We start from the raw sequence: 23,695 nt of genomic DNA on the forward strand, positions 1-23,695 counted from the left end.
ACCACGGGCATGTGGTTAATTCCTATGTGAATACAAATATACAATAATTTCTATGAACATAATATTTGTTTTTGTGTGCATAGGAATCAAACATAAATCATAAATTACAGAAGCTCTTTTTCGGAATGCATAAAGGTAATAGACACATTTTGTTTTTTGAATTGTGGGGTGGGGGGAGATTTTTGTTATAATTGGATCTAAAATTCGAAATTTCGTCCCAAACTTGAAAATTCGGTGTCAGATAAGCTACACATCATCGACCAATACGACACATTTAATAATGAGATTCACACATCAAATTTTACAAGTAATTATAAATATGTAGACTATGATAAAAGAAAAAAAATCTATTATACCCTTCCCATTTTCTCTTCCACTATTCCTTCTCAATTTGTCTGCTTATTTCCCTCTAGTTTGCTCGATTCTTCCCCTTCAATTTGCCGCTTCATTTGCCCAAATTTCACAGCAATATATTTCACCTCCGAGGTAAGATCGTGCCTAATTTTTTTTTTTTGAGTAAGTTTTTATCATTTCAACTTTGTAAGGTTTTGAAACAGGCAAACAACTCATCGTTGTTTTTTGAAATTTTTTTCCTTGTTTTTTTTGTCTTCATGCGTTTGTATTTTTTTTTTAATTTTTTTTTTCTTATTTGTAAAATTTTTGTTTCTGTATTTGATCGTTTTTTTATTGTGATTTCGTAGATCTATATTTATATCATAATAATTAAAGGTTAAAATTATAATTTACTTTTTAATTATAATTTTAATCACAAACTTAATCCGTCAAAAGCAAACATATTATTAATTATTTATAACTACTCTATATCCCATCAAATTAGTTTAATAATCATACAATGATTCAATAACTTATCCTTACACAATCTATCCCTCAAAATAAACGCAGCCGTAGTTACGAAATTTATCTCTTATCGAAGTACAAAACATTACAAATTATGTTTAAAATTAATTAATGACCATCGGGTTTTTGTTAATTTATTATTTTAAGTTATTCATAATATATATTTTTTAATAATATTTTTTTTCCGAATAATCCAAACTTCGTACATAAAATTGGATGGGTTCAGTTGGTTCGACCGGTCCGAGGAAGATAAAATGAGAAAAAGGTCCCGTAAGTAATTAAGGTAGTGTTTGGAAGAGTTTTCTAAAAGCACTTTTCAGCTTTTCTTTAACAAAATTTCATAAAATTTCAAAATTTCAGCTTTTCTTTAACAAAATTTCATAAAATTTCAAAATTTTGTTAAGAAAAAACTGAAAAATGATTCTTAAAAAAACTACCTAAACACGCCCAGCTGGGGGACTTGATCCGATAGAGAAACCAGAGTGTTCCCCAGAATCTCAAATTAATTCTGTGTAGCAAGAAAGAAACAGTAATCATATGCCACAGAAATGGATAGGCAAACCCTAGCTTCGTCTTCTTCCTCCGGCATAAGTTCTTCTTTAACTCCGCCGCCGCCGCCGGAGGATGCTTGGGTCGATACATACCGCAAGTTTCTCCCTCAATGGCTAGCTTTTTCCTCAACGAGCCGGGTAAACCTGTTCGTTTCCTCTTATTTACTTGCTGATTGTTTTAACTTGTTATCTTGGTAGTTTTTGAAGTCGTCTTATCGGTTTGATGGAATTAGTCAGCTGTGTGCAATTATTGTAAATGTGGGTTTTGCTAATTTTCATTGCCTGACTACTTATGGGGCAGGTTTTGTTTGCTTATTTGGATTCTTGTGTCAAGAACCTAATAAAAGACTGATATTTTAAGCTCGTGACTTGCATTATTGTTACAAAAGTTGGATCTTGTTCTTGGATAAGCTTGAATGAGCTTGTTGGAAGTTTTTAATGTAGATTATTGGGAAGATGTGCAATGAATGATATATTTAACGATCACGTTTCATGTTTACCTTTGAGGGTGGGGAGCAGATTAGAGGTGTTGGGACAATTATATGAGTTTCTTTTTCTTTAACAGGAGGTGATCCCAATCGAGATTTCTAGAGTTAACCAGTTTGATGCTGCAAGACTTGATATTGAAATGTCAGCCATGTTGAAAGAACAGTTAGTTAAAGTTTTCTCTTTGATGAAGGTAAATGTCTCACTGCTGAGTTTTCCTTATCTAAAGAACTTTCAGTGAACAATTTGGGAGTTGATAGGCATTTGATTTTTCCGTGCCATTTGAAATTAGCCAGGAATGCTATTTCAGTATGAACCAGAGCTTGACGCTTTTCTTGAATTTCTCATTTGGCGATTTTCCATTTGGGTCGATAAGCCTACTCCCGGTAATGCGCTCATGAATTTGAGATATAGAGATGAACGTGCCTTCGAATCCAGGAACAAAGGTCAGTGGTTCTTTATGTGGTTTCTGCTTCTTTTAGGTGAAATAAAACGGCTCAATTATATGCTTAGTTTGATCATGGTTGTCTTTTTTGCACAAATAAGAACTATTTTTAGGTTTTCTGATGGTCTGTGATCAGGTAGTTGAATGTTTGATCAAGATACGGATGGTTTTATTTCAGAAAGCATTTTAAAGTGCCTATTCTTGTAGGGTCTACTATTATTAGTACATTCTCTCTTTGATCTTGTTGTCAAAATTCAAAACCATCACTATCTTCTTAACTTTTATGGACTTGTACCATTGTTTGCCATTCTCTTAATATAATGCAAATAACATCATTGGCAATTGTTTGGGTAATGCTGATGACAAGAAATTATGCTGGGAAGAAACTCACCACTGCCTATGCGATAGCATATCATCATCTTAAAGAGGCACATTAGACAGTTCAATGCCATTCAATGCCTTGACATGTTAAGCTTTATTTTCATATAGAAATTCATCTCATGAAATTACGGAGGTCCTTCATTGTGGTTCTTGAATTGGTCATCAGACATCAATGTTGGCAGAAATTATGAAAGAAGGGCATCTTAACTGTCCGTAAAATGAAAATTGAAGGCCAGAATTGATTTATCGATTACCTTGAGTGTGACTATTCTCTGGAATATTCTTGTGAGTGATAATTTTTTGATAGAAATGACGAATTCTCTGAAAAGCCAATACCTTTTCTTGTTTCCTGCAACAGCCATCTAACACGAGTCTTTTCTTTTTTTTTTTTCCTAAAATTTTGCAGTTGTACTATTTAGTTGAGTATTCAAGCCTCTTCGTTTTTCCCCACTTCAAATTACATGCTCAATGTATGTGCTTTCGCTTGTACTTTGTAGTTAGAACTGGGCTAGAGGGGCCGGGATTGACAGTTTCTCAGAAGATCTGGTACTGTATTGCAACTGTCGGTGGTCAGTATGTTTGGGCCCGTCTTCAGTCTTTTTCAGCTTTCCGTAGATGGGGCGACACTGAACAGGTCCTTTTTACTGCAGGATACAACTATAGTATCGTCTTATTTTGTTTCTGCATTGACAAGACATTCACACAAATAACACAATCTTGTTTCTCCATTGAAATGGATGCAAGAATACAACTTGCACATCAATATCCATGTCTACATACAAGCAAAGTAACATGGTCTAGTTTGGTTTTTTCTGCAGAGATCACTAGGTCGTCGGAGTTGGTTTCTGTTACAACGTATAGAGGGAATTTACAAAGCCACATCTTTCGTTAATCTACTCATATTTCTCTTGACCGGGAGGTATGTTATCAATGCAAAGCTTTCACTTGTTATATCGTTCTGTGATGCATGTTTTTTGAGAAGAAAAAATTGAATAAATCCTGAAATTGAAAAAAAAGTTCTGACCGTAGGTTGCTGTTGTGAGCTTTGTTTTTTGAGATGAGTGCTTAGAGGTGTTATCATGTGTTATATTTGTGCATCTTACTGATACTTGTATAGACCTGCAAAGCAAGAAAACTTGGTCAGGATTCCTCATGGATCACATGTTTGGCAGATATTATGGCATGAACATACTTCATTACGGATTTTGCTTGAAGTTGAAATTGATAATGCATCCCATGATTGTTCGAGTTTGTCAAAGTAGAAAGAAAAAATGATGTGTGTTTGGCTCTTATTATACTATATGATAGTCTGTGGCACCCATCATGGTAAAGCTAGACTGAATGATTTTCTGTAATCTTACTTTCATTTTCCCATCCTGTATGTGCACTCGTTACTTAACCAACTTTGTGTAATTGTAACTATATGGATAGTTATGCCTCAGTGCTGATGGGAACGGATTGAGCCACATGTGCATTAATGACTTGACCATGTTTTGTGGAGACTAAGTCCTGTTTTGTATTATAATAGGAAATGTTTTTGCTTCAGAAGCCATTTTTATCAAGATGTGTCACTATTGCAATCATATTTTTTATGGCCTCTAATCTATTGCTCAATTTTTTGCCGACAGTTATAACACAGTGTCATATAATTTACCTTTCAAATCACATTAGAAAATCAATGCATATTCTCTCTCAAATTTGATACCCCTTGAGAAATTGTGATGGCAAAACAAACATCACTTTCACCTATGAGTCTCTCCTAAATCATTGAAAATCTTATGCAAAGGTTTCTTGTGATCGTTCAAACATTTTGTTTCATTAAGCTTTATTATATAAGTTAGCATCAGGAGTAGTCGCTGCCAAATTGACTCTTCATATATACTCAGGTACAGAAGTCTCATCGAGAGAGCCCTGAAAGCTAGACTTGTGTATGGAAGTCCTCATATGAATCGATCTGTGAGCTTCGAGTACATGAACCGTCAGCTGGTGTGGAATGAATTCTCGGTGATGTCCCACTCCCCTTATTCCATACAGTAAAAAAAAAGAAAAAAATACCGTTTTAACGAATCAATAGACAGTATGCTTCTCCATAATCCCTCTTTACCTTTTTATGGAAGTCGCTGGTAGGTTTTTCACTTAGTTTATGTATTTTAACTAATTTATGAAGGATATAAGAATTATGTTTCATGGTGTACTTTGTTATATTGTTTTTAATTGTTTCATTATACCATTAGAATCCCAAGAATCTTTGTGGATTGTAACTTCAAAATAATTTTAATTAGCTTTGTTGTATTATAATTTTCGTAGATAAACTTCATTTGTTTATCTGATGGTTTTTCTGATCATATGCATCAATTGAGTGTAGATATGCATGCTTGGAACATCTGTCTCCTATTCTCCTTCACGTTGTCTATAGCCTTCAATATTTACGTACTGAAGCATGAAATATTATGCAGGAAATGTTGTTGTTGCTTCTCCCTCTACTCAATTCATCATCTGTTAAAAATTTTCTCCGTCCATTCTCGAAGGACAAATCATCAAGTTCAGAGAGGGATGAAGCTTTATGCCCCATTTGCCAGGCCACCCCAACCACCCCATTTTTAGCGCTCCCATGTCAGCACAGGTAAGTTGATTTTGTTAAAGATTTTTTTTTTTCCAAATAAATGTCACAATCTCTCGCACCCTTCTTAGGGAACACTACATTATGTTTGTTACCATCTAGGCACTATTTCATTACCGTCCTCATTTTTTCCCTCTTCCTTTCTGGTGATGGCTACATCATCTTACTCTTTCCGTCACGTGGTAGAAGTGAGCCATTACAGAATATAACCTGAATGTTAAAAAAAAAAAGCATAACCATTTGCTAATTTCTAAATGCAATGCTCAGAATCTCAGAAAACCACTGCTTCAATCATGTCTAATAACTGTAACTTGCGGTTTACTTATATCAATTGGAACTATGGAGTTGTAATCTTGCGGTTATTTGTGAAATTTCGTATTAAGTTGGACACATATACTTCAACCTCATTCAAAGCCCTACGATTTACCACTCAAATCAATGCCGATGTGATCACTGTTTCCATTCTGGCAATCTAACCTGCTTATAGATCTTTTTTGTTTTTTTGGTAGAACTCTTATGCTAAATCTAATCTTGCTAATAGGTACTGCTACTACTGTCTACGAACTCGATGCTCTGCTTCTTCGACCTTTCGGTGCTCTAGGTGCAACGAACTTGTTATTGCCATGCAGCGACACGGGGTTACTGTCAACAAAACTACTCAGAATGAGTAATTATTGCTCAAGGTTAAGGACATATCAAAGAATATCACAACTAGAATACTTAGTCAAAAATACTAGAAGCTGGCATCGTATTTAAAGTCCACTCGATTGAGTGAATGAAATTACACTGATCGTACCCGGGAAGGATCAAGTCATTCCCATCATGGTAAGCTGCTTGAAAAGCAAGACCGATCCTTGATCATTTTTTTTCTGATTCGGTTAGTCGGGTTTGTTGAACGCTGTATCAGCCATTTCAGTCGTGTGCCCCCAACAACCCCAACAACCTCTTGTCAGCATTTGGTAGTTAGAAACTCCAACTCTATACCTGCAATTGCAGCTGTAGAAGATGATAAAACTGTGAAACACACAGTCTCTACAAAACATGTTTGGATGAAGGCAAATTGGTCATATTAAAAGAAAAGCACACTTGAAATTGGAAGATTAGAATATATTTGAGTTTGTCGATGCATTGAGTGTCCTTTTGTGTGATGAATACTTGTTTTTTTGTTGCCATTGGATCATACAGCTTGTGAACTTTTTTTTTTTTTTTTTGCCTGAAGTTGGAAATGAAATGCCAACAAAAAGAAGGCAAAAACTCATATGAGACGGTCTCAAGGGTCATTTTTTTTAGACGGGTCTCTTATATGGATTATCCATTAAAAAATATTATATTTTATGCCAAAAATATTACTTATTATTATAAATATGGGTAAGATTGATCCGTCTCATTGTGAGACCGTCTCACAAGAGTGATACTACAAAAAGAATCCAAATTCTATGATGGATCGTGTTAAAATACACGTTTTCCCATGATTTCTATTGTCCAATGTGAGTTACATGTCCATTATTGGGAAAAAAAACAAGTATCTTTTTTGTATCCGAAACATGTGGCGTGTATCCTATAAATTCCTATTTGTGGAAAACGATTTAATTCCATTACGTTTGTGGATTTGTGGTCAACGTCTAATTTATTTTTAGATACCATTGTGCATAAGATAAATTCATCATTACATCACATATCATATTGGGCTGAAACATGTGACATGTCCCATGTATTCCTAATCATGACAAGACTCGCCTAATTATTTTATATATTTTTTCTCCTAACAAAAATATTAATATTTATACCATACAATTTCCTGAACTTATACTATTTGGCGTAAACGATAAGAAACAACATTTGATTCAAACTATACAAAATAGTAGAGTTGAAAATCATTAATATATATATATATATATATATATATATATATATATATAATCTTGATATTATAATATTTCAATATCTCATTATTCGAATCAAATGATGTGTTAACACATTTATGCAAAATAATGGAAATCTAAGTCGAACTATTATGGAACCTAATCACCGTTTTCCCCTACCCAATATTATCACGTAAGAACATATTTATTTATTATTTATTATGTTTAAAAGGGGGGAATCCAATGAAAGAAGCCGACGCTCCAATTTGATTCGGATTTTTAAAATGCAAATTCGGACATAAAAATTATCAAAAAGAAACTGATTTGTGTCAAATCCAACTTAAAAGTCGGTTCACATAAAATTTTATATGTGACAGTAGAGACAATTATCAACTATATATAATATTAAATGCAATATGTTAAGATTAACCAATGATGAATGAGAAGTTTTGTGGTTCTTATATTTTTGCTATAAAGCAGTATACATAAGCTGCCGAGTGTCAAGATATTATTCTTATGTAGTGGTACGTATAAAGTGAAATATAATTGTTAATTTTAATATATAAAGATTTTTTTTATAAATAAGACATTTATATACGAATAAACCAATATAAATAAGAAGTTAGACTATGTGGCGACGGTAATTAATAATAACAATGATAATAACAAAAAAAACGAGAAGAATTTAAAGAGTAATGAATTTTTTTTACAAAAAAAATTCAATTAATATATTGAAATTTTTGAGGGGGAAATAAGTTCTACTGGAGGAAATTAATTTATTCATGGGAGGGGAACCTAATTGCATATTGGCAGTGGCTGGTGGGCCAGACCAAAAAGAATGTTACATTTTCCTTACAATAGTACAATTATAAGTTAATAATAATGCACTAAGTACTATAATATAAACAATTAAAACTTTAAAATTGTAATAATTAAAATAATCTCAAAATCCCCTTTAAAGATTATTCCTTCTCAATATAAAAAATACACAGTAGATTGGCAACAACTTAACTTTATTTGTTGTTTTGTTTAATCTTGTAAGGTCAACAAGAAAATGACTCCCAACGACATAGAAAACTATAAAGTTAAGCTTTTTTCTTCATTTAATTACTCAAACCTAATCTTACTCAATTTCATTTGAAAAGTTCTTTAGTTAATTATGATCTGTTTTACTACCTAATGATAAAAAATTAAATTCTCTCCGTGACACACACGATCACAAATTCACAATCCACTCACGCTTCAATACTATTCACTAAATTACCATTTCACATCCAATCTTTTACAAAAATAAATAAATAAATATAATAATAAAAATAAAAATAAAAATTAGTGTTTGAGAAAAGTTCATGAGTTCGATTTCTCCTATCAACACTTTTTTGGGTTAACTTATCACACAAAGTTCGTCTAATGTGGTTTACTTGACTAGCATGGTTTGTAGGCTACTGCATTATCCCGTGAGTTTATTTGTACATACAAAAGATAGAGACTTCATCATAAAAATATTAATAAATCATCATAAATTTTAAAAATAACAAAATATATTTATGCTTCAATAATTATTTAAATTAATATCAAGGAATCTTATCATGTTGCATTTGGAATTTGGATCGATGAATTCGATGTTAAGGATTTAAAATCCCAAACTAGTTATTTTTTTAGTATTGAGGTGAATATCAAACATTCAAATTCTTCTCAATACGAGTCATTTCAAATACTCTCTCTAATCCAAATCTTCTATTAATCCAAACACAACCGTATAGAAAATCACCTTTAAGGTTCTTACTTTTTAATAAAATGTCTAGTTTTTTTTAATACAAAATCTAATTAGCTAAAAACATTATAAAATAAAATTAATTTACATTAATCAGACAAAAATGAGGAAACTTATTAGAATAAAATAGTAATCACATTTTATGATATCCGTTCGCGCCTACACACACATATATATACATACACGGAATTTTGTAAGAAACTCGAAAAACTTGATTACTCTAAACTGATCAGAGAGTGTGAGACGATCCGCATCTTTCTACTTGATTAATCGAAGTCTTTAGAATCCTCTAGTTATTATCAAAGAATGATGTTCCGTGGGAAGAACAAATTCTGTCATTTGCACAAAGTAATAATCTTTTCTACATATAAGGAAATGTTTTATCGTTTTTACTTTACTAAACTTATGGGATTGTTACATAGCCATTTCTCCAATACATTAATCATTATTACTATTTTTTTTTTATGAAAATACAATTATTATTGAATCAACAATTTAATATAAATACGAATAATATATTTCTTTTAGGTTTTGTTTTTTTTTTACAACATGGAGCGATCAGAGGATTGTTGGCATCGGAGTTCGAAGTTCGAACTCTAGCTAGCATCTCGATTATATATATGGAATTTAAGATGTTTTCAATGAATTAATTTGTTGATAAAACATTATATTATATATGATGTCTAAACCTAAAATTGAACCTACATCACTAGCAATTCATAGTTAGCACCCCAATTCAAGGAAATAAGCTCCACGGTACTTTGTTTTTTGGCCTGAAAACACTCCCCATCAACTTTTTCTGTCGCACTTTATGATAAAGTTAAAGCAAAAATATATAAAAAGACAACAAACATATAATAAATTGACTAATTAAATAAATACAACCAAAAAAAAAAAAAGATGGGAAGGGAGAGAGGAAACAAACAAAAGGCTTCCCCAACCCCACAAGTATAAAATACTCTTATTTGATAAAGACACATGGGGTTTCTTCATCCTCTTCTCAGAAAGCATACCAAAATTCCGAAAGCTTCAAACAAAGGCTCTCGTTTTGGTGCCAAAACAAAGAAGATGTAAGAGAGAGACAAGGAAAAAACATATAGATAGATTTTGAAAGGAAAAATAGATAGAGAGATTTATAAGAAAAAGGGTTTTGATTTCTTGAAAGATTTTTGGTGGTGATTTCTTTGGTGGTTTTGAGTGACAAATGATGGCCGGAAACCCTAACTGGTGGAGCATGAATGGCATGCATCCACAGTTTTCACAGTTTGTATATGGCTCTAATAATATTTCTTCTGTTTCTTCCAATCCTTCTGAATCTGATCATCATCATCTTCCAGCTGAACAAGATTTTCCTGTTAGGTCTTGGAGCCAACTTCTTCTGTAAATCCCTCTACTTCTCTTTTACACTTTCGATCTCTAAGTTCGGTGGATGTTTTACGTATATAGATTCGCGGATTTTGTTCTTTAATTACCATTAGTTACTACTTCTTAGCTGCTATCAGCTTAGCTTAGTACTTATCTTATAAACACACACACTCATACACATGTTTTTTTAATCGGTTTAGCTTTAACAGCTTTTTTTTTAGTGAATCTTAGCAGCCTTATGACATATTTTTATATTTACCCCATGTATCCATGCTTCTTGGCTGTACATATCTATGCACAAATTGTTTAATTTTCACTAGCACATGTATATGTATGTATGTATGTGTCGATATGACTTGTTGACTCGAGTGATTTTATGTATGTTGAACATGGTCAGAGGAGGGTTATCTGGTAATGAAGAAGAAAACAGGTTTGGTGGCAGTCTTTTTCAGCAGCAAAAGAAGTTGGAGAATTGGGAAGACCAAGTTTTGAATTTGAACCCAACTTTTACTAGGGATTGTGCTATAAATCTTGATGTGAAGCAAGAAGTTTCTCAAGCCAACAATTGCCATCTCTTTCCGGGGCATCTCGATTATGATCATTTTCAGGCCAATAGTTCGCATACGTCGAATTCTAGTTGGGCACATCATCAAGGCATGCCTGTTTCTTCTCCCACCTCTTGTATCACAAATTTGAGTAACAGCTTGTTGAATTTCTCCGGTGGGAAGGGGTCGTCTGTAGCCACCGCGGAAGGAAAGAATCATCGGCATAACCAAGAGCATTCATATGAGGTAAGAAAACTAAGCAAGATGGATGTACATACATACATATGCATAGATAGATTGATAGATAGATAGATAGATATCGATACACACACGAATAAGACTATCGAGTAACAACTACCTGATATACTAACCTTATGCATGTTTCTAAAAATACCTATTAAAGAAAAACGTAAGGAATCAGTAACTTCAACTCGGAATAACAAGTCTTTCGCTCGATTACTACGTCTGTTCAACCATTATGATTATGTGTTAATTATCTACACGAATCCAGTATATGTTTGATCATAACTAGAGAGTGTTTGTGTATGAACACTTGGGTAAAAAATTGTGGGGAAAAAAAAAAAAAAGAAGAGGAGATCTTTAATGTCCAAAGACTAATTATTACCACATGAAAACACATAAAGCAACAAACTTTATGATTTTTTTTGCACGCTACTATGATTAAATGATTAAACACATGCTTTACAAATAACCCTTGAAAAGAATTTGTATTATTCTTACGCGAAAATATATATAGTTATTTAGCTGTAAGATTCTCCTCCATGGCTTGGTTTTCTTGATTGCTATTCTTTTATGTTTCCTTTGTCAAAAGTGCAACAGCACTGGGACTGGTGGGGTATCTAAGAAGGCTAGGGTTCAACAGTCTTCATCTCAACCAGCTTTGAAGGTCAGGAATTAATCTCTCTCTTTCTCAAAAACGAACCATCCGATTAACGCGATAATGGTCGAGTTTCAATTCTTGGTTTTGTTTATGGTTAAGCCATCAGATTCTATGCAAAATCTCACAAATTTTACACAGGTGAGAAAGGAGAAGTTAGGGGATAGAATTACAGCCCTCCACCAAATTGTTTCTCCATTTGGAAAGGTAATTGAAATCCCACCAACTTGTTTTATATCTCTACTTCAACAAATTTTATAACAAATTAAATTTATCTACTTTAAATGCTATTAATTAAATGAATACTAAAAACATAAATAAAACTATGCAGAAGCCAAAAAAAAAAAAAAAACTAGTTTTTATTAGCATAACCCCATAAAGAAAACCAAATCACACTTGTAAAAATAACAAAAATATTCCTCTTTTCTTTAAACTTTATTTATCACCCCATCTAGGGTTGTCTTTTGAAACTAAAGTAGAGCTTTGATAAAAATAACTTTGAGGGGGTGTTGTGGCATGTTTCTCTTTTGCAGACTGACACTGCCTCTGTCTTGTCAGAAGCCATTGGTTACATTAGATTCCTTCAGAGTCAAATTGAGGTAATATTATTTTGCTCCTTTGATTATTCCTTCTAATTATTCTTAATTTTAGCTAAAAAAAAATAATTTATCAGTGGATGCATGTTTGTTTCATTTTCAGTGAGTTCTAGTACCAACCTTTCTTGGAACTATTTGTTTTCCTTCCTTTTTAGAATTTAAATTGGAATGGTACATATACCATTGAACAGTTTAAAGTTTTTGAACAAATTGTATAATTCTTTTCCTTTTCTTTTTTTGGGAAATTTTATACAGGCGCTAAGCTCTCCATATATGCGCAATACTTCAGGACATACCTCACAGCATTGTGTAAGTAATCTTAGAATGGTAACATTTTTAATGATTATGTTGAAATGACTATTGAATAATTCCTCCGTCCCAATTATATAAACTTTATTATATATATATATATATATATATATATATATATATATATATATATATAATTCAGAATTTGAAATTGGAAGTCTGGTTGTAAACTTTTTTTTCCGGATATTTTTTTTTGATATATATGAAAAAATGGAATATTTTAAACATGAAAAATATGGTATTTTTGTGGCCGGTGATGTTGCTCATATAAAAACATTTTTACACATTTTCCAATGTGTGACAAAGATTTTTCACACGCACAAGAAGTTTACAGCATACATTGTGTTGCTAAATGGGAATGGGAATGTCGAATAATGTGATTTGTTTTTCAGAATATAATAATCTGATTTTCAAGAAAGTTGTTTTCTTTTTCGCTAGGTTCAAGAAAGGAATTGTTTATTTCACGAAGAGCCTAGCCAGGTATGCTTTATTGGATCCATAAATTCCCTAATAAAGAGGAAATTTAATTAATTAATTATTAAAGTAGTACTATATTATTTGTTTCAAAAGATAAAATTGTCTGTGAAAAAACAAGCATTTATTCTTTTTATGACCCAAGTTTACTTAGAACAATACGAAGATTATTGAAGTTTATTTAGGATGTCATTAATTTGACACAAATAACCAAGCTATATATAATAATTTATATATAACTACACATTTTTAAAAAAATATTTAAGTATATTTTTTTTTTCAAATGTTCCAACCTTTTAGAATGTCAATTACATAATGATTTCTATGTTGCAATTTAAGTAACCTCTTATATATATCATTTTGTTTTGTTTGTAACTTTCCGTCTTCAAATAGTTCAAATTAAACTATGGGTTTGAATGAAACTATATATATTAATCTATTTCGAGACATTCAAAATAAAATTAATCGATTAATTTACATACTAGGACCCACAGGGTCGAGGAGTAACCAAGGATTTGAGAAGTAGAGGGCTTTGCCTGGTTCCGATCTCTTGCACTCAACATGTTGGAAACGACAATGTCATCGGAGCCGATTATTGGGCCCCGCCGCCCCCTGCTCTCGGCGGTGGCTTCTGACTTTCCGATCTATCGGACGCTGCCGGAAATGCATCGTCGACTAGTAGAAGTACTTTTGATTTGCTGTAACATCAGAAGCAGTCACTCTCCAAAACTCCCAAGGCTCTGACTGCTTCTGATGCTACAGCTTGCTGTATTAATATCAATGTTTGTGTATTTTTCTTGAAAATTAATTCCACCTTATAAATAATATGTTTAGTAGCTAACTTATTAAACATATGCATGCATGAATGTTTAATTTGCTAGCCTTTTCATGTACTAATTGTGTTTCAAAATTTTATGGGAACCATTATATTTTCATGCATACATGCATGCATATTTGTCGCGCGTGTTTTTAATTTAAATAAATTTTCCCTTCATGACTAAATATTTAGTATACATAAATGTATATGTATGTATATGACTACACACACACACATATATATTCTTAGGTCTTGAGGACAAATTACCAAACTACTGAAATTTATGGGAAAAGATTATTAGGTAGTTTTCAAACTGCGTAAAGAAAAACAATGCAAACCAATACGATACATCAATGAATGCACGGTCATAGGAGTACTATAAACGAATCGAATTGAGTTGAATAATGATAAAAATTTAAGGCTCGAATTTGGCTTGAATTAAGTATATTCGAGTTCGAGATTAATTCGAAACTCGGAAATTTTAAATATTTTGGCTCGAGCTCGGCTCGAAATGAAATTCGAGTTCGACTCCAAATATTCAACCTTATTCGTGAACTATTCGAACTATTGTTCGGATATTGTGGTTCGAATACAAATCAAATATTTATCGAGTCGGCTCGATTTGTTTACACCCCTATGCACGAAAAGAATCTTTTATCCTAATTTTATGAATGAAATTATTTAAGAAAAAAATGTTACATACGTTCAGTGTTTGTGCGTGCAATGGTGAAACGTATCGGCGATCTATATTAGTGAATGGATCACTCCGATCCATTGTAGTGATAAGTATTTTTTTTTACATAAAAAATAAGTTTGAGTCTAGTTGGATCAAAAATTCGTCTCACAAAATTAAGACGATCTCATAAATTTTTTGGGTAATAATTATTATTAATTGTAAATTTATGTTGCCTAAACTCCAAGCAATATTCTTCAATACATATACCTAACATTCTTAACTCACCGTTCAACTATAAATTTGTACTCGGGGAATTGCGAGGAAGCAGCAGCAGACACAAACAGTTCACATTAATTGATTTACATAGCATGTTGGAGAACTTTTAGGAATCACTTCTCAACTTTTTCTTAACAAAATGTCATAAAATTTTGTTAATATAAAATTAAGAAGTGCTTCTAGAAGCTCTCGCAAACACTATATTAATTCCATAATCCACATTCATATATTCACACACATGTGTATATATTAATATATAGTTTTGTAATTTGGACATATATTTTAAAAACGTTTTTAGTGATTTATAAATGAAAAAAACTTAAAATATGTGTGTAGACAATTAAATTTGTTAACCTTCAAATATGGCAAGTACGAAATAATTAAATATCAATAAAACAATTAGCTATTTTTGGAAATATTAAATTCCTAAAAAATAAATAGTTAATTAATTTATATTTTAATATATTTTGTGATCAAATCAAGATTTTTAAATCAAGATTGCATCTTGTACAAATTGGAAGAGAATACTAATATTTTTAGTATTTGAGATCAAATCTTGAATTAAATAGAAGAAATACTAATATTTTTAGTATTTAAAATCAAATCTTGTGATTAATGAAAGATAATCACCAAATATATCAGGAGGAGCCAATCAAATTGCGACACCTCATCAAATAAAAATGGTAGAAATATGCATCTTTCAGCTATAAATAGGGGGCAAATGACCAAGAAAAAAACACAACAAAGAAGACTGAAGCAAAGAAGTGGAAGAATTCAAGATTTTTCTCTCAAGTCATATTCAAGAAGTTCAAGGCGCAATTCAAAGCGTTCTTCTTCAAAATCATCAAATTCGAGAAGATCAAGACGTGATTCAAGGTATTAATTGCGTTCTTCTTCAAATATACTTAAATTCATTCAAATTCAAGAAGATCGTGTTCTTCATCAAATTCAAGAAGATCGTGTTCTTCATCAAATAAATCAAATTCAAGAAGATCGTATTTTTCATCAAATTCAAGAAGTTCGTGTTCTTCATCAAATAAATCAAATTCAAGAAGATTGTATTCTTCATCAAATAAATCAAATTCAAGAAAATTGTGTTCTTCATCAAATTCAAGAAGATCGTGTTCTTCATCAAATAAATCAAATTCAAGAAGATCGTATTTTTCATCAAATTCAAGAAGTTCGTATTCTTCATCAAATAAATCAAATTCAAGAAGATTGTGTTCTTCATCAAATAAATCAAATTCAAGAAAATTTTGTTCTTCATCAAATTCAAGAAGCTCGCATTCTTCATCAAATAAATCAAATTCAAGAAGATTGTGTTTTTCATCAAATTCAAGAAGTTCATGTTTTTCAATAATTAAATCAAATTCAAGAAGATCGTGTTCTTCATCAAATTCAAGAAGGTCGTGTTCTCCATCAAATTCAAGATAACAAATTTCAAGGCGCAATTCAAGAAGTTCATCGCGTTCTTCCCAAATTTTGAAGTTTAATTCGATATCAAGGTGTTAACCCATCGAATTAACTTTATCAAGACATCAAATCAAATCTCAAGACATCAAATCTTCTTCTAGAAGATCAAATACTCAAGAAATTCAAATTCATCAAGAAATTGTCATTGAAGAGGAAAATCAAGGGATTATTTAGAGATTGCATCCACTAATATTTATTTAATTTCTCAAATTCACTTTATATCAATTTTCTATTTCTTAATTTCAAGAAATAAAAAATTTTGCGCTACAATGTGTTTGGATAAATTTTTGTAAATTATTTTTGAAAACTATTTTTTAAAAATTGTTCCCAAGTATAACTTTTAAAAAACAATTGAAAGGTGTTTTTAGATATTTTAGCATTGAATCATGCAAGGAAAACATGAACAACATATTTTTGAAATGTTAAAATGTTTTTATAGAATAGTTGTTCAAACACATATTTATTTTTAAAACAACTTTAAAAATATTTTATTAAAACGTTTTAAAAAAGACTTTTATAAAAATGGTTTATAAGTACATGTCCAAACGGAACTATAAGTATTTTTTTATTTTATTTTTTACTTGAAGAGATAGTTATGGGGAAAAAAGTAAGGTGAAGAGTATTAGCTAGGCTCCATTTAGACATGTACTTATAAAATGTTTAAAAGTTTTTTAAAGAATAAATATGTGTTTTGATAACTATTTTATAAAAACATTTAACATTTCAAAAGTAATGTTTTACATAGTTTATTCTAAAAACATCTAAAAGTACTTCTCAAGTATTCTTTAAAAACTATATTTGTAGAACATTTTTTATAAAATATTTTTCAAAAATATTTTACGAAAATTTTATCCAAACATATATACTTTTAAGTTTTTTCATTTATTGCCGTAAAAAAAAAAGTTTTTTCGCTTATAAAATACTGAAAACGTTTCTAACGTACATGTCCAAACGGAACCTTAATGCCTCGTCATCCTTGGCAATTAGTATAAATATAGTATTTCTTAATTTTTTTAAAAAATCTATTTTCAAACATATTACTAAGTTCTGAATTTTGAGAACTATTTTGAAATGATTTATTTTGTTTTATTTTTCAAAAAAAATGGACGATATATATATATATATATATATATATATATATAGATATATATATATATTATCATCCATGCAGGGGTGGAGCCACCCTTGGGCTAGGGTGGGCTCCAGCCCCACCCAATTGTTTAAAAAAATAATTTAGTAGTTCTAAATTTTTTTAAAAAAAAATTCAGCCCCATGTAAAAAAAAATAAAAATAGAACAATCAATTATATTTTTTGGCTGATTTATTGTAGTAGGTTATAAAATTATGTGATTTGAGATAAATTTGATAATTCTAAAATTTTGTCGAATATTTAGTTCCGATAATATTGATTTATGATACATATGAATTTTCAAGAGTATGAATTTTTACCCTAAAAACTATTTTTTCGAAATTTAGGAAAAATAATCAATTTGTTGAAAATTGAAATATTTGAGCTCTTATTGACTTTGCAATTATTATTGAGTTTGTATTACGATTTTCTAGTTAGAAAAACTAAAAATTCAATAATTTATGAGATTTGAAAAAATGACCGTTTGTAGTAAATTTTGGGATGGTTGAAATTTTTTAACTAGGTATTTCAGGAAATGAAAAAAATAAAATTTTAAAAGTTGTTTTTAAATTGAAAGAGCATATATCGACATATCAGGGGCAGACATCAATTACAGTATAGATGAGCAGAAAATATCAATTTCTATCAAAATAACTTACCGAGTTGAATTCATATGAAAAATCGGTTCAGTTTATTCAGAATTTTGGTTTTAGATTTTAAAAATACTAGTTAGGTCGCTTTGGTTTCGGCTTTTAACGTAATAGTTTTGTTTACTGAACAAACCTAATATTTATAAAAAAAAAATTTTGCGCTACAATGTGTTTGGATAAATTTTTGTAAATTATTTTTGAAAACTATTTTTTAAAAATTGTTCCCAAGTATAACTTTTAAAAAACAATTGAAAGGTGTTTTTAGATATTTTAGCATTGAATCATGCAAGGAAAACATGAACAACATATTTTTGAAATGTTAAAATATTTTTATAGAATAGTTGTTCAAACACATATTTATTTTTAAAACAACTTTAAAAATATTTTATTAAAACGTTTTAAAAAAGATTTTTATAAAAATGGTTTATAAGTACATGTCCAAACGGAACTATAAGTATTTTTTTATTTTATTTTTTACTTGAAGAGATAGTTATGGGGAAAAAAGTAAGGTGAAGAGTATTAGCTAGGCTCCATTTAGACATGTACTTATAAAATGTTTAAAAGTTTTTTAAAGAATAAATATGTGTTTTGATAACTATTTTATAAAAATATTTAACATTTCAAAAGTAATGTTTTACATAGTTTATTCTAAAAACATCTAAAAGTACTTCTCAAGTATTCTTTAAAAACTATATTTGTAGAACATTTTTTATAAAATATTTCAAAAATATTTTACGAAAATTTTATCCAAACATATATACTTTTAAGTTTTTTCATTTATTGCCGTAAAAAAAAAAGTTTTTTCGCTTATAAAATACTGAAAACGTTTCTAACGTACATGTCCAAACGGAACCTTAATGCCTCGTCATCCTTGGCAATTAGTATAAATATAGTATTTCTTAATTTTTTTAAAAAATCTATTTTCAAACATATTACTAAGTTCTGAATTTTGAGAACTATTTTGAAATGATTTATTTTGTTTTATTTTTCAAAAAAAATGGACGATATATATATATATATATATATATATATATATATATATATTATCATTATCATCCATGCAGGGGTGGAGCCACCCTGGGCTAGGGTGGGCTCCAGCCCCACCCAATTGTTTAAAAAAATAATTTAGTAGTTCTAAATTTTTTTTAAAAAAATTCAGCCCCATGTAAAAAAAATAAAAATAGAACAATCAATTATATTTTTTGGCTGATTTATTGTAGTAGGTTATAAAATTATGTGATTTGAGATAAATTTGATAATTCTAAAATTTTGTCGAACATTTAGTTCCGATAATATTGATTTATGATACATATAAATTTTCAAGAGTATGAATTTTTACCCTAAAAACTATTTTTTCGAAATTTAGGAAAAATAATCAATTGGTTGAAAATTGAAATATTTGAGCTCTTATTGACTTTGCAATTATTATTGAGTTTGTATTACGATTTTCTAGTTAGAAAAACTAAAAATTCAATAATTTATGAGATTTGAAAAAATGACCGTTTGTAGTAAATTTTGGGATGGTTGAAATTTTTTAACTAGGTATTTCAGGAAATGAAAAAAATAAAATTTTAAAAGTTGTTTTTAAATTGAAAGAGCATATATCGACATATCAGGGGCAGACATCAATTACAGTATAGATGAGCAGAAAATATCAATTTCTATCAAAATAACTTACCGAGTTGAATTCATATGAAAAATCGGTTCAGTTTATTCAGAATTTTGGTTTTAGATTTTAAAAATACTAGTTAGGTCGCTTTGGTTTCGGCTTTTAACGTAATAGTTTTGTTTACTGAACAAACCTAATATTTATAAAAAAAAAATTATTATTGTTAAATTTTCTAATAAAATTTTATTAATAGAACTAGATTTGAAAATATATTTTTTTAATAAATAATTTAAATTTATATAATTCAATTTTTAACTATAATTTTTGAAGTAGAACTTGATTTTTTTGAAAATTATAAATGACCGGGATCGTTTAATTTTATTATTGATCAAAATAATAAATTTTTTTTATTTTTTTGGTGTCATAGTAAAGTTCAATTGATTTGTTTTATTAAAAAATGTTAATTAAATTTTAAAAAGTTCGGTTTGATTTTAAATGACTTTTTATACATGATATATATATATTGTCTAACGCGGGGCGAAGCCAGTCCCAGGTACTTTTCAATCCTGGCTCCGCCCCTGCATACATGATTAGCTATGAATTATAGAATTTCAAGAATAATATTTGTTTTTGCAATTTTATGGATATATATATTTTTTAATTTTATAGTTAGACAGTCCTCGTGCACTTTTTTGAGTACTGTGCAGGAATTTCTACTTTCTCAGGTCTGATTGTACGATTCTGAAATGATGAAGAAACACTCCATTTTTCTCTCTAATTTCTAAATGAATCTACGTTAATTATTAATTATTTCACACCTAAGTTAGTTCACCATTTTCTTGACGCAATCCTGACGTCATTATTTAATCATCCCACACTTTAAATTTAAATATTGATTTAGTTTTTCACTTTGCATCGTCTACTATTTAATAATCCACTTGTTCTCCACTCGCAGATTAAGGGTTATTATTTATATGCAAATGCCATTTATAAAATTAGTGACTAAATTAACGATAAACACAAGAAATTATATTTTGGAAGCGATATCATTTTAGCTACATCACGAAAAATTATGTCTACTGCGGTAAAAAGAAATTTAAAAACTAAGACGAGAGTATTGCTTTTTTACATTTGAGTTGAACATAAAATTTGGTAAATTATTTCATTTTGATCAAGACAGGTGATTTTATTTATCCAAATGCTATAATTTGTAGCTCGACTAACATCAAAATCTCAAATTGAGTATAATATATTAAGCTCGAGACTCACTTGTAACAGTCCGTAAAAAAAAAAAAGGTGGAAAATAAAGTGGGTAGGGTCAATGGGAAAATAAAATTTGTGGGTAAGCAAATGTCAACACAATCATCAATTCATCATCATGTACTATAATAACAATAAGATGGGGTTGCCATGTTTTTCTTTCAAAAGGGCTCTTATCTTTGTTTCATTTTGTTTTATATTTATATTATATTATTAGATGATTTAGAAAGTCAAGTACATGTTTGAGTACATGTTAGGACATTGGGAAATTGTTATAATTTTTAGTGATAAATTATATTCTAATTTGTTAAAAACCGAAATTAACCAAATTTTTTTATTTTTATAAATAATAACTTAAGTTATGTATGATAAAGAATTTTTTTTTAATAAAAAAATGACATTATATCGGCTCCTTTCTTGTGCAAGCCAAGCGGTAGGACTAATTGTTTGGGCTCGTCCACTTTCATTATGACAAATAAAATAATTGGTCTGGACAAGGGTTTCAGTGTACGGTATTGGGCTCATATGACCAAATCAAGCCCAATCCAACATAACTTGCGTTTCATGATCAAACATTAATTAAAGCCATTGACCTTGAGAAAATCATATAATTAACAACACAAAATTCCTTCAATTTTTTGTGACGGATTTCGACTTGACTAATAAAAAAGTGTTATCGAGTCAGGTCGACCCGTCTCATGTCCATAAGACTAGTGAATTTCAACAAACAAATTTTTTTTGCATAGAATCGAAAATGATTCACTGGAATCACGGTTCCTTGCAATGATAATGAATTAAATGACTTTTTCAGCATCATCAGATGCATCAAGTGTGTCTCGATCGTTGATTTTACATCATTTATTAAACACACCACACAAACAATAACTACACAAGCATGACATGAAAGGAAAAAAAAAAAATAGAAACACGTGATATCTCATATGAAAATTCCAAACTCTATTAATGTTCTTAATTACTGGACATATTTTGAAATGGTGGTGGAGTGTTGGGCGTCTGGTTTACCCGTTGCAGTTCCATTTGAGCACGGATTCCATTCCAACCTGCAAACAACACGCAAAAAAAAAAAGCATTAGAGCTCCGATTAGTCGGTATAGCGAAGAAATATAATGTTAAAATTTGAGAAAAATATATATATATGTATATGTACACACCTTGTGAGGGATCGAGACCTCTAATCTTGAGCTCTCTATACTCTTGACAAAGAGAACAACATGAACAAAAAATGTGAGAAATGGTATCTTGATATGGAGCTTCTACTAGATTATATCTAGCCCTTAGTTTACTTCTGTACTTGGACCCCATCAGCCATTGGGACCATAAAGCAGGCGTCATTAACAGATAGATGAAACTTCCCATCGGGCAAGCTGCAATCATATTCATTCCCTCAAGCTGTTATATATGATATATAATCAAGAAATAGAGGATTATCATCTTCGAAACCCGGAGAAAGATTGAGCTAAAACAGTAGACTCTTGCCTGTCCACGCCGGATTGTCCAAGAGATTTTGAGAAATATTTACTAGAAGCTCTACAAAACACTACCTAAATATGATTTCCGAACATTTCATTGCTAGAAGCTTGCCCGCAGTTAAAATAAACTCTTGAAAACACTAAGAGATCGTGTTTGCAATCACTAAAATAAGAAAGAAATCATTTTTATGTGTTTTTTAAACCCAAATTATGTGTTAGTGCTTAATTTAGTAGAAATTCAAAAGCTAGTCATATGGTGATTATGATTCACCAAAAGTGATTCTAATAAAAAGATTAATGTTAAAATCACCCTATATCACTTATTTATCAAAACACTAACTAACTTTGATTTTTAGATTTTCACATTTGTTTCCAACACTACCAACTTTTGATTTTTCTTAACTTTTTTTATAATCTATAAATTTAATCGGTTCTACAAAAGCATAATCTTTTGCAAACAATCCCTAGATACGTAAATACGAGGAGTTCGAAATGGCCAAAGTTTCTTTTGTTCTTTTTTTCCTTAATTAACTAGCTAGGAAAATTATAGGAGAATACAAGTGAATTGAATTGATGTAACTATGCATTAGAATTTGAGGGATTACTGAGTTCTCCTTGATCCATGACTTCTGCTATCTGTCCGAATGTCACGCAGGGAAGAAATGCTGTCATGATAGCTGCAAAAAAAACAAGTCTTGCATGGTAAGTGTCTCAAAAAGACATAAAAGAAAGAATATTAGACAATTAATAGTAGATAGAAATCAAGGAAAAAAAAATGACTAAGATTATGAAAACACCATTAGTTTGATCTAGATGGCAATCGAACAACTGAGTGCTCCATGGGAGTCCAATGGATGTGGGTTGTCCCGTCTGATAATTTGAAGGATAAGCGGTCGGCACGGGCTCGTGTTGAGGCGGAGTTTGTGTGAAACCTGGGTTCTCCACTCGAACCATGTCCAACAATTTCCTAGCTTAATTTGGTAATTCTATTCAAGAATCAAGCTGATCTTTTAACTTGTTTATTTGTAACGTTTTTAACATATAATATATACACACACACAAAGGAATGGAAAAATTAGTGGTACACATTGGAAACTAGGAAAGGTCAATTATTTTACAACTGGAATTGACGTTTCCTGATTTACAAATTC

The 23,695-nt window shown here is 30.4% G+C and overlaps 3 protein-coding genes across 4 annotated transcripts; 2 read left to right on the forward strand and 1 right to left on the reverse strand.

The window, feature by feature from the left end:
* Positions 1–365: 365 nt before the first annotated feature.
* On the forward strand, positions 366–6,449 carry LOC140863770 (peroxisome biogenesis protein 2). Of its 2 annotated transcripts, XM_073267412.1 has the most exons (9): positions 366–486; positions 1,310–1,547; positions 1,975–2,088; positions 2,188–2,341; positions 3,219–3,355; positions 3,540–3,640; positions 4,608–4,725; positions 5,178–5,344; positions 5,883–6,449. In XM_073267412.1, exons 2-9 carry the CDS (start codon positions 1,407–1,409, stop codon positions 6,010–6,012), a joined length of 1,062 nt encoding a protein of 353 aa, XP_073123513.1. In that variant the 5' UTR covers positions 366–486; positions 1,310–1,406; the 3' UTR covers positions 6,013–6,449. The 2 variants fall into 2 exon arrangements, with proteins under 2 accessions (XP_073123513.1, XP_073123512.1); XM_073267411.1 differs by lacking the exon at positions 366–486 and having other exon boundaries at positions 728–1,547.
* Positions 6,450–9,928: 3,479 nt separating this feature from the next.
* LOC140865311 (transcription factor bHLH68-like) lies at positions 9,929–14,094 on the forward strand. The gene is made up of 8 exons (XM_073269909.1): positions 9,929–10,357; positions 10,740–11,133; positions 11,720–11,794; positions 11,927–11,992; positions 12,319–12,384; positions 12,637–12,690; positions 13,129–13,170; positions 13,650–14,094. Exons 1-8 carry the CDS (start codon positions 10,182–10,184, stop codon positions 13,797–13,799), a joined length of 1,023 nt encoding a protein of 340 aa, XP_073126010.1. The 5' UTR covers positions 9,929–10,181; the 3' UTR covers positions 13,800–14,094.
* Positions 14,095–21,844: 7,750 nt separating this feature from the next.
* Positions 21,845–23,589, reverse strand: LOC140864164 (protein PLANT CADMIUM RESISTANCE 8). Its single transcript, XM_073268117.1, has 4 exons — positions 23,342–23,589; positions 23,150–23,221; positions 22,227–22,439; positions 21,845–22,115 (listed from the first exon to the last, which is right to left on the reverse strand). Exons 1-4 carry the CDS (start codon positions 23,496–23,498, stop codon positions 22,024–22,026), a joined length of 534 nt encoding a protein of 177 aa, XP_073124218.1. The 5' UTR covers positions 23,499–23,589; the 3' UTR covers positions 21,845–22,023.
* Positions 23,590–23,695: the final 106 nt, after the last annotated feature.

This window comes from Henckelia pumila, chromosome 4 (assembly GCF_033568475.1).
Source record: "Henckelia pumila isolate YLH828 chromosome 4, ASM3356847v2, whole genome shotgun sequence".
Classification (NCBI taxonomy): domain Eukaryota; kingdom Viridiplantae; phylum Streptophyta; class Magnoliopsida; order Lamiales; family Gesneriaceae; genus Henckelia; species Henckelia pumila.